This window comes from Neophocaena asiaeorientalis, unplaced genomic scaffold (assembly GCF_003031525.2).
Source record: "Neophocaena asiaeorientalis asiaeorientalis breed wild unplaced genomic scaffold, Neophocaena_asiaeorientalis_V1.1 scaffold99, whole genome shotgun sequence".
Classification (NCBI taxonomy): Eukaryota; Metazoa; Chordata; class Mammalia; order Artiodactyla; family Phocoenidae; genus Neophocaena; species Neophocaena asiaeorientalis.
The window spans coordinates 2,930,649-2,943,518 of NW_020173022.1; the positions used below are offsets into that span (position 1 = coordinate 2,930,649).

The 12,870-nt window shown below is 32.4% G+C and overlaps 1 protein-coding gene across 1 annotated transcript in view; it reads right to left on the minus strand.

The window, feature by feature from the left end:
• The window catches only part of KIFAP3 (kinesin associated protein 3), a 152,450-nt gene that overhangs the window by 102,110 nt on the left and 37,470 nt on the right, over positions 1-12,870 (minus strand). The window contains exons 8-9 of the mRNA XM_024742440.1: positions 11,955-12,053; positions 5,250-5,428 (exon numbers count right to left, since the gene is read on the minus strand). Of these exons, the coding sequence (XP_024598208.1) occupies positions 5,250-5,428; positions 11,955-12,053 (278 nt within the window). The remainder of the gene's footprint in view (positions 1-5,249; positions 5,429-11,954; positions 12,054-12,870) is intronic.

Genomic DNA, 12,870 nt, shown 5'->3' on the forward strand with positions numbered 1-12,870 from the left:
AAAAAATAAAAACGAGAAGAACAAAACACAGCAACACAGCATTCAAGAGCCATGAGACATTACCAAATGGATTAACAATGTGTAACTGGAAGCCAGTAGAAGAGAGGCAGAAAGAGACAAAAGGAATACCTGAAAAGATAATGGCTAAGGATTTTCCAAGAACAATGAAGGACATCAAAACACAGATACATGCTCAAAGAACCCCAAGTAGAATACAACACACACACGCACTTGTGTGCCTGGCCATATTCAAACTTCGAAAATCAAAGATAAAATCTTGGAAGCAGGCAGAAAATAAAAGACTCACTGTATATAGAGGACAAAAGATAAGAATGACATCAGACTTTTTATCAAAAACTATGCAACCCAGAAAACAATGCAGAGATATTTATGAAGTATGTCAACCTAGAATTCTATATTCAGTGAAAATATCCTCCAAAAATCAAACATGAAACCAAAAGCTGGTTCTTTGAAAATATTAATAATACTGATAAACCACTAACCTATTAAAAAAAGAGAGAGAAAGAGAGAAAAACAAATTACCAATATCAGTAATGCAACAGGAAAAGTCACTTCAGACCTTTGGACTCTGAAGATATAAGAAGGAAAAAGTACAAAAAATTTTATACCTATACATTTGACAACACTGATGAAATGGAAAAACTACTTGAAAGATACAAACTACAAAGCTACCACTCAAAAATAAACAGATAACCTGAATAGTCTTATAGGTATTAAAGAAATTCAAAGAAAGAAAACTCTACCTCCAGATGACTTTTTTACTGGTGAATTCTATTAAACAATTAAGTAGAAATAATACCAATTCTACACAAACCCTTCCAAAAAAATTGAAGAGGGAATACTTCCCAACTCATTCTATGAGGTCAGACTTACCCTAATAGTAAAACCAGACCAAGACATCATAAGAAAACTATAAACTAGTAATCCCTCATAAACACAGACACAAAAATCTTTAACAATATATTAGCTAATCAAATCTAGCAATATATAAAAAGGCAATATATCATGACCAAGTCGTGTTTACCTGCTGAATGCAAGAATGGCTTAACATTTGAAAGTCAACCAATACAATTCACTACATTAACAGTCTAAAGAAGAAATACCATGTGATTATCTCAATTGATGCAGAAAAGGCATTTGACAGAATCCAACTACCATTCATGATAAAAATTCTCAGCAAACTAGAACAGAACTTACTTAAACCAATGAAGTATCTATAAAAAAACTATATTAAATTACACTTAATAGTAAAAGACATTGTTTTCTTCCTAAAACCAGTAACAAGGCTGGGATGTCAAGTCACAGCATTCCTTTTTAACATCATACTAGAGGGCCTAGCCAGTACAGTAAGACCAAAAAAAAAAAAGGCAAAAGAAAAGAAATAAAAAGTATATAGCTAAGAATAGACAAAATAAAACTTTCTATTTACAAGAAATATAATTGTCTACTTAGAAAATCCCAAGTAAAAAAATGAATTTAGCAAAGTCACAGGACATAAGGTCAATATACAAAATTCAACTGTATATCTATGTACTATCATTCAACAACAGGAAACTGATTCTTTTTTAAAAGCTACCATTACAATGGTAGAACACTTAGGTATAAATCTAACAAAATATGTGCAAAATACATATGCTTAAAACTATTAAATGATGAAAGAAATCAAGAAACACCTAAATAAATGGAGAGTTATACCATGTTCATGTATCAGAAACTTCAATACGGTCAATATACTGTATCCTGCCAATAAATTCAATGCAATCTCAATCAAGATTCCAGGATATTTTGTTAAAGAAATAGACTAGTTGATTCTAAATATATGGAAAGATAAAGAATCTGAAATAGCCTGAATAATTCTGAAAAACAGCAACAACATTTGAGGGTTCACACTACCTTATTTCAAGATTTATTATAAAGCTACAGTAATCAAGACAAAAATGTATCAGCGAAAGCAGAGAAACATAGGTTAATGGAACAGAAAAGAGTCCAAAAATTAAACCACACATACATAGCCAACTGATTTTCAACAAAAACAGTACAAAGGCAATTTCATTATGGTGCAAAGGCAATTCAGTGGAGAAAGGATAGTCTCTTCAACAAATGGTGCAGGAACAATTGGAAATCCATATTCAAAACATGGATATTGATCTATACATTGCACCATCTGCAAAATTCACTAAAAATGGATGGATCACAGACTAAAACAAAAACAACAACAACAACACAAACCCTACAAAACTCCTCGAAGAACACACAGGAAGAAATCTTTGCGACCTTGAGTTAAGAAAAGATTTCAAAAACAAAAAACAAAAAAAAAAAAAAAAAGAAAAGATTTCTTAGCTATAACACCAAAATACAATCTATTAAAATTTTTTTTGATATACTTGATTTCATAACAATTAAAACCTTTTGCTCCTCATGGAAAATGAAAACACAAGCCACAGAAAAGTAGTAAATACTTGGAAACATAACTGATAAAAGACATATTCAAAATACAAAAACAAGTCTCAAAACTTAATAAGAAAATAAGCAACCCAAGGAATATATATCCTCTCTGTTGTTCTTAAATTCATATTCTAATATGACTTATTCCCTTTTAACCATATTGTATTTACATAAAAAATATGAAAACTCAATTTAAATAATTAATTGAAAGATTTTTTATGCAAAGTAAACTTCCTTTAAAATATATAACTCTAAAAAGCAAGGTCAGTATTAGTTCATTATAACAGTAAAATGAACACTTTATTTAAATAAATAATACAACCTCACAAATGGATCAGTCATCCCTCCCCTCCATCCCTCTTAAATAAAAATGCCACAGGCTTCATTTGTTACTAATTATATTAAGTAATATTTTTCTTTCAAAACAGCAACAGTACACACTGGTGGTTATGGCAAACTTAATAAAGTAACTTGGAGAGTTTTTTTTTTTAATTTGTATTTCCATTGCAGAGAATGGAATGTAAAACATGTAGCCCAATCAGATAGTTAAACACTAGACACAGCCTTCTAATCATGTTTCTGGCTGATAAAAGCCCAATCCCCAAAGCTAAATTTAGTCATTGTCTCAACATGCAAAACCCTCTTAATTTTATGTCTCTAAAATGGAATTTATAGTTAATTAGTACTTTTATTAAAAGTTCTCTACAAAGTGACAGCTTATCAAACTGACAAGCAAATTTATTTCAGCCTTTAAGTAATTATTTTTCAGTGTTTCTGAAAGCCAACATTTAAAAATTGCTTATATTTAGTCTTGCTAAAAATTTTTTAAAAAAGCAATATAAAATAAAAACAAAAATAAATTTTTCCTTGGAGGCAGAGAAAAGGAGTAGGAAGCCGAATCCTGGAGATATTTCCTTGAGCAAATTACTTAACCTCTCTAATCCTCCGTTACTTCATCTGTAAAATTAGGAGTTAATCTACAAAATGTAAACATAGAGATAAGGTCCAGCTGAGCTCTAAAAATCCTAATTCTATACAACACCCTTAAATAAAATGAATTCTTTTCCACAATAAAAGATGAAATTCATAACATCTACCCTAAAAACCCTGCCAATCAAATTATTCTTATGACCTTGGATGAATTACCTTTTCTGAACCTGTTTTTCCTCCCCAATAAAAACTGAGGTTTGATGAGACAATTTATATTCTATTTTCTGAATCTATGATTTTACCAGAAAATAATTTTTAATTATGTACCTGAGATCAGTTTTGACAGAATAAACACATAAGAAGAGTATTATCTAAATACAAATCTAAGCAATGCACAGTAGACACATGCTTATGGCAAATCAATTTGAATTCTGCAAACCTAATAAAGGTGAACTTATTCTAAACACATAAATGGAAGAATATATTTCAACTTACAGCAAGGAGAAGCGACTACTTAGCCACACTCTAACTATACTCAGGAGTATATATATCACCATGTCATATTATTCTTGAATATAAGATTGATAAAAACAAAAACATGTTTTTGATTAAGTAAATTCAATCTTAAAAGAGTATCAGACACAGTGATCATCAATAATCATCAAAACTAATGAAGAAAATGACACATACTAAGTATCTGTGGATAAAATAAAATTTCATGTATTCCAAGTATCAGAATTCAAGGCACTTATTAAATCTAATTAATCAGTCTCAGGTTTTCAAAGAGCATGCCATATTGTTCAATAAGCATAAGCTACTTCCTAGCTCATCAGATTTTAAAAGAAGGAAAAAGAACAGGTAGAACTACTATATATTTAGACTATCTGAAGGAGAATCCACTTATACCAATAATACACAGTCACATAATGACTTGTATTAACATGCAGTTCTAAAATAGTTTCCAATGGAGTTAAAGCCAATGATCCAAGAATTCCATTTTGAGAAATCTATCCTAAGAAAATAAACAGAAATACAGACAAAGATGCATGTACAAATGTGTCCATTGAAGTCTTATTTATAATAGCTAAAATTATGAACAACTTAAGTATCTGAAGGCAAGGTATGGTTAATGTATGATCTATTTAATATAACACTGTGCTTACAAAGACTTTTTAATGACATGGAAAAAAGCAGATATTTTTTATTCCATCTCTCTATATTTCTATATTATACATATTTTTCAGCTGGAGAAATAATATATGATCAATTTGTACTATTTCTCAAAGACAACTGCATCAACACAATGTAAGATGGCAAATAGGAACCTACTGTAATGATTCAAACAAGAAATGAAGAGTGTATAAATAAAGAGGGCATGAACTAACACAATGGCACTGGGAATAGAAAGAACAGATAGCTTCAAGAGATACTTAAGCAGAATCAACAGGTTGCAGCTACCAATTGGAATAATAAATGAGAAACAGATTGGGCTAAACTGTAATTCCACACACTAATACCAGAAATGTAGGAGAAAAGTACCTTAGGGGAAAATAACAAGGCCAGATGACTCTGAAACACAATCTAAAGTTAAAATTACTTTCTATATATTATGTTTAATATGGAAAGATTCATTCTGTACAACATATTAGGAAAATACTTTTATCCAGAAAACTTTAATTATCTGGATAATTAACTAATATGAAATATATTTCTTAATGAAGCCACTTAAGTGAGTTACTGCCATTGTAAAATTTTCATTCAGAATTATCTCAGTAAGGGGATAATGTGTTTACTTTTTACCAAAATATTCTAACTCAAAAATGGTGAACATGGGCTGTTTCAATGTAAGTTACCATATCATTTTTATTCTCCATAAAAATGCTGAGTTTCTTCAAAAATGACACAACTAGAATAAGCAGCTCAAAATTGTCCCGATCAAGAGCCTTCACCAGCATGTGAACTATGTTCTTGTTCCTCATCTTCAGCTCTGTACGTGTATCCTCAGCAAGATTCAGAAGCAAATAAAGAGCAACTAGGAAAGTAAAATAAACGAGAGTTAAATAACTGGCGTATTGAATCAACAATTTAATAAATCATTTCTACCCATTAAAGTAACAGATGTAGAAGACAGCATATTATCTTGAAATTTTTAACTAGTTAATTTACTCATTAGAAAACTATTATTATTGATATATATGCTATATGAAACAAAACTTATATATAAAATAATATTCTTATGATGCTGAGAAAGACGCAATAACCAAAATAAGTCAATGATTCCTATGTTCTTGGAGCTAAGAGCTTAATTGTAATCAAATGTCAATTAAACGTATATGTTAGCAAATAATAAAACAGGCAAGCATGCAGAAAACAAGGTAAAATTTCAACAATTAGGGGCTGCTGTGCTAAAAAATGTAGAGTACAGCTAGAGCTGAATTTAAGGATACTAAAACCTGTTTTTCATATTCAAAATGAGTTTTTGATAGTCTACAGAAAATGGCCATATGAAATTCAGTAAAATAACTGTTACACTAACCAAAGTTGAGGCCACTGTCTACTAGTTCTAAGTAAAATTTCTTTTAGATACCAGTAATAAAAATGCTTAAATTCTCATAAGAAACTCATTTAATTGTTCCCTTTTGACAATGAGATTATGTAACAGATAATGTTTTCCATTTGGCCTTGACTGACAGGAAGCTTCAGAGTTAAACCTGAAAGTTTTCTGTCAGAATTATATAGAATGTTATGGCCAACATAGTCTTTTTGCTCTCCTATTGTCTTGATTTTGCTCTTTTTTTTAGTATTTCATTTATGTACTCTTATAAACCATCTCTAAACCTTTATGAAAAATATATATGCATACATATAAACTTTTATTTAACAAATATTTGAAATGGAAACGCAATTCTCACTAATTAAGTACCTACTATATGTCAGGCACTGTACTAGTTGATATATAAACAGTAACCCATTTTAAGACAATTTTACGAGGCAAGAAATACTATAAAAATTTTTACAGATGGGGAACCCCAGATTCAGAGAAGTTAAATACCTTGCCCTAGCCACACAGCAAGAAAACCCACCAGAAACCAAAGCTCACACATTTACACTATTGCACCATGCTGACTTTCCATGCAAGGCACTAATAAAAGGTTTTAAAGTTGTGTTGGAAAAGCATATAGTAGACTTCTTCTTGCAACCAAGATAGATGTAGTGGGTTGAATAGTGTTCTCCTCAAATTTCCATCCGCCCAGAACCTGGGAATTCGAAATAATTTGGAAACAGGGTCTTTGCAGGTATAACTAGTTAGGATGAGGTCATAACAGATTAAGGTAGTCCTTCCTTGAAACCAATGACTGGGGTCCTCATAAGAAGAGAGGACATAACTGAGAGATACCGTGGGAAGAAGGCCATGTGAAGATGTGGGCAGAGAATGAATAGATGCAGCCACAGCCAAGAAACACCAAGGACTCCAGAAGCCACCAAATGCTAGGAAGAGCCAAGGAAAGATTCTTCTCTAGAGTCTTCAGGGGCAGCATGGCCCTGCTGAAATCTTGATTTTGGCTTTCTAGCCTCCAGAACTGTGAAATTTCTATTGTTTTAAATCACCCAGTTTGCAGTACTTTGTTTTGGCAACTCTGGGAAATTAATACATAAGAGGAGCAGGGACCAGATTGGAAACCCTCACCAGAAACAATAACAACAACAACAACAAAAAGACTAAAATAAGGGTTTTCAGGACACTGAGCACCAGATGATGACGGATAGTTATCCCTGAGAGATAAGAAACAAATGACCTGGCCCATGATTGCCCCAGAATACTGTCTTGAGAGATTCCAGGTCATGAAACAGATAAGGAAAAATCCCAGAAGAACTCCAAAGAATTCTTGAATGAAGAGATGGAACCAAGGGACCAGGGAAGCCAAGGTGGCTAGAGTTCACAGAAAAGAATACCAGAGAGGACAGAGCTTCAAAAAGAGAAGAGTTCCAGAGTTCTGCAGAGGTCTACTTTACATATTGAGCAGAGTACTGACTAGTCACATGTGTTACAAATCTGAGGCTGGGGGCAGAACAAAATGAAAGAATTAGAAGAAAAAATACATGACATGCACACAGACCTGGAAATAATGCCTCTTTCTACTAGCTATACTGGAAACTTCATAATTAATGGGCCACTGGGTAGAGTTCTCACATGGGCCTTGGCTCAGTAGTATGGAATAATTAGTTTTAGACTAAATGCTGCTCATGTCCATACTCACAGATCTTATGAGAATGATCCAAAAGGATCAAACTGCTTCCAAGTAATTTAACTGTGTCTCACAATAAAGCTCAGGAATAGAATATTTATAGGAATAAAATAATATCCATCACCTAACAATGAAAATTTCACATTGTCCTGCCTCCAATCAAAGATTATTAGCCATTCAAAAAAAGCAGGAAAACACAACCTGTCAGGAAAAGAAAAATCAGCTAACTGAACCTGTTCTAGAACTGACACCACAGTTAGAATGATTGAACATGAACATCAAAATAGTTATATAACTGTATTCTAAATTTTCTAAAAGTTTAGTAGAGACATGGAGGATATATAAAAGATTAAATCAAACATCTAGCAATGAAAACTACAATGCCTGAGATTGTGTACTAAATGGAATTAACGGCAGTTTAGAGACTGGAGAAGAAAAGATCAGTGAAATTGAAGACATAAATAGAAACTATCCAAAATTAAATACACAAAGAAAAAAAAACAGCAAAAATGTAAAGAGTATCAGTAAACTATGGAAAAAACGTCAAGTGACCTAATATACCTGTAATTGGAGTCCCTGAAGAAATAATAATTGATAATTTTCCAAATTTGATAAAAATAAGGTCAGTGAAATCCAAGGTCAGTGAAATCCAAGAACAAGAAACACGAAGAAAGCTAAACCAAAGCACAATATAATCAAACTGGTAAAAACAAATGATGACGAGACCATTTTAAAGCAGCCAGAGGGAAAAAACCTCATATATAGATGAAGAAAAGATAAGGATGACAGCAGACTTCTCATCAGAAACAATGCAAGAATGTCAACAGTGTAACAGTATGTTTAACAAATAGAAATAAGTTGTCAACCTAGAATTATAAACCAGTAAAAATATTTCAAAAAAGAAAAAAAAGAATTTCAGATGTAAAAAGATAAAATAATTCATTAGTAAATCTATCCTGTGAGAAATATACAAGGAAATCTTTCAGACAGAAAGAAAATGACGACAGAAACATAATCTAACAAAAAATAGTAGAATCAGTGGAAATAGTAACTATATAAGCAAATATATAAGGTTATTTTCTTAATATTTAAATGTCTTTAAAGTAAAATTGACTGTCTATACAAAAATAATAATGTATCATAGGGTTTATAACAGATATATATATATATATGTATATATATATATATATAAACCTCATGGTAACCACAAACTGAAAATCTATAATAGATACACATACAAAAAAGACAAAGGAATCCAAACATAACACTAAAGGTAGACATCAAATCACAAGGGAAGAGAGCAAAAGAAGGGACCATGAAAGGACTGTTAAAAAAAAAAAACCAAAACAATGAACAAAATGGCAAAAAGTACATACCTATCAATATACTTTAAGTGTAAATGGACTAAAAGCTCCAATCAAGGCATAGAGTGGCTGACTGGATACAAAAACAAGACCCATGCATATGGTGCCTATAAGAGAATCACTTCAGATCTAAAGCCACAAACCGACTGAAAATGAGAGGATGATAAAAGGTATTCCATGCAAATGGAAACAAAAAGAAAAATGGGATAGCAATACTTATATCAGACAAATAGACTTTAAACCAAAGACTGTAACTAGAGAAAAAGAAGGACATTACATAATGATAAAGGGGTCACTCCAACAAGAAAATACAACAATTTAAAATATATATGTACATGGAAACACAAAGACCCCAAAGAGCCAAAACAATATCTCCAGCTTTGTTCTTTACAAAGAACAGAGCTGGAGATACCATGCTCTCTGATTTCAAACTATACTACAAAGCCACAGTAATCAAAATAGTATGGTATGGCACAAAAACAGACACATAGATCAATGGAACAGAATAGAGAGTGCAGGAATAAACTCACATTTACATGGTCAATCTACAACAATGGAGGCAAGAATATACAATGGCTAAAAGACAGCTTCTTCAATAAATAGTGTTGGGAAAATTAGACAGCTACATGCAAAAGAATGAAACTGGACTACTTTTTCACATCATATACAAAAATAAACTCAAAATGGATTAAAGCCTTAAATGTAAGACCTGAAGCCATAAAACTCCTAGAAGAAAACATAGGCAGTATGCTCTCTGACATCAACCTTAGCAATAATTTTTTGGATATGTCTCCTCAGGCAAGGAAAACAAAAGTAAATCAAACAAATTGGACTACATCAAACTAAAAAGCTTTTACACAGCAAAGGAAGCTAGCTATCAACAAAATGAAAAAGCAGCCTACAGAATGAGAGAAGATATCTGCATATGATATGTCCAATAAGGGGTTAATATATCCAAAATACACAAAGAACTCACACAACTCAACATCAAAAAATCAAACAACTCAATTAAAAAATGGGCAGAGGATCTGCATAGAAATTTTTCCAAAGAAGATGTACAGATGGCCAACAGACACATGAAAATGCTCAACATCACTAATCATCAAATGCAAATCAATACTACTGAGATACCACCTCACACCTGTTAGAATGGCTATTATCAAAAAGACAAGAGATAGGGCTTCCCTGGTGGCACAGTGGTTGAGAATCTGCCTGCTAATGCAAGGAACACAGGTTCGAGCCCTGGTCTGGGAGGATCCCACATGCCGCGGAGCAACTAGGCCTGTGAGCCACAACTACTGAGCCTGCGTGTCTGGAGCCTGTGCTCCGCAACAAGAAAGGCTGCGATAGTGAGAGGCCCGTGTACCGCAATGAAGAGTGGCCCCCGCTTGCCACAACTAGAGAAAGCCCTCGCACAGAAATGAAAACCCAGCACAGCAAAAATAAATAAATTAATAAACTCCTATCCCCAACATCTTCGTTAAAAAAAAAAAGACAAGAGATAAATGCTGGCAAATGTGGAGAAAAGGCAACCCTTGGTGTACTGTTGACAGGAATATAAATTGGTGCAGCCACTCTGGAAAACAGTATGGTGGCTCCTCAAAAAGTTAAAAACAGAACTACCATATGACCCAGGAATCCTACTTCTGGGTATATATCCAAAGGAAATAAAACCACGATCTCAAAGAGATATCTGCACTCCCATGTTCACTCCAGCATCATTCATAATAGTTAAGATGTGGAAGCAACCTAAGTGTCTATACATGGATGAATGAATAAAGTAGATGTAATATATATTTTATATAAAATATTATATAAAATATATAACATATATTACTTATACATTATATATAATATATATATAATAGAATATTACTTGTTTATTAAGAAGGACAATATTCTGACATTTGCCACAATAAAGATGGATCTTGAGGGCATTATGCTAAATGAAATAAGTCAGATGGAGGAAGACAAATGCTATATGTTCTCACTTATATGCTTATATGTGGAATCTAAAAACGCTGAGCTCACAGAAACAAGGAGTAGATTGATGGCTACCTGACACTGGGTTGTGGGGGAAATAGGGAGACAGTGGTCAAAGAGTACAAACTTTCAGTTATAAGATGAGTAATTTCCAGGATCTAATATACAGCGTGGTGACTACAGGTAAAAATACTGTACTGTATACTTGAATGGTGCTATGATAGATCTTAAATGTTCTCACCATAACAACAACAACAACGAAATGGTAATTATGTGAGGGGAAGGATTTGTTAAGTAATCTTATTGTGGTAAACATTCTGGAACATATACTTGTATCAAACCATTACACTGTATACCTTAAACTTACACAGTGCTATATATCAATTATATCTCAATAAAGCTGGGGGAAAAAAATCAATAGTCAGCTACAAAGCAGGAATTGAATGCACACTTAAAAGTCCCACATCATTCTTACTAACGACATAAGATTTTGCATCTTATCAATGACTGAGAAACCATACTATTTAACTGTTAAATCTCTCAACAAACCCCAGAAAGAGGAGACTATTTTTTATTAAAGAGAAATATTTTGAAAAGTTTTTCATCTATTTCCTAGGAAAGCAACAAAATTGTCACCATATAAGATACATATAGCAGGGTTTGAGAGACAAGATTCTTATTATTGAAAAGGTCATACATTGGATTTAAAAATCCTTTCTGATTAATACAATTTCAAGAATGTAATTTATACATTTAAGAGCTGAATGGGGCTTTTTGGTAGAAAGATAGTAGAGTGAAATTTAAAACATCATTATCAATGCTAAAGACAGAAGATTCTGTACTACATTAAAATTCACAGAACTTTCAATTAGTCTGGTATTAGCTTTATTTATCTGACAAAAATAGAACAAGCTGAATGTATAGTAAGAACTTTGTTGCATTCTTGTTGCTTAGGTATTCATACCTCGTAAGAGCTGTTCCTGTTTTACCACAAGTCCCTGGTATTTTTTAAAGGTTTTTTCATAATCTTTTCTCAAGGTTTGGTTTTCAGGGTCTTCATCAAGTAAACAAGTTAAGGATCATCCATATTCATTGAAGCAAAGAAAACCTAATGAAAAATACTATGAAGAACAGTGCTAATAAATTTTATGTGCAATTTTATCCAGTTATTTTCTGTAACCAATAGTTTAATTAAAATAGTATTCCCTGCACAATTGTGTTGTAACAGATCTTCTTAACCAAGTGCTCGAGGATGTGCTTGCAGACCTTGGGTGAACACATGTTTAGGCTTCACCAAGTACTTGAATCCTCAGAAATTGTATGTAAATATTTTACGTACGTGCACAAGTCTCTAACTTTCACCAGATTAAAAAATAGGTCCATGAATCAAAAAGGTTACAGCCTTAAAGAATGATTTAGTTAATAAGAACAGTGAATTCCACTTTGGACAGATGTCTAGTATATTGAAAGGACGTTGATTATATCTAAAGCTTTTTAGCACCCTCTTCAGACTACATACAAAAAGAGAAATATCCCAAAGTTAGAGAAAAACAAAATTTAAAAATTATATCTTATAGCCCCAAATAGTCCCTTGGACACCTGCAGAAATAACCAATTACTTCAGTATGACTTCAGGATTCCCAAGCACTCAAAAACATCCCCCTTGTTGAATGCTACTTGCATCACAACACAAGGAAACTTAACACTTAATAAAATAGTAATATTTTAGGAGAAATGGCCAAAATTCTGATAGGTCATTTTTATATTCCTTCAATTATTGTAATCCATTGATTCTGAGACACATTTTTTGCACATCTTAACATCTCCAGAATTTGAATATATCTTAAAATCCATGATATGTCATAGTTTTAATTGGAAGC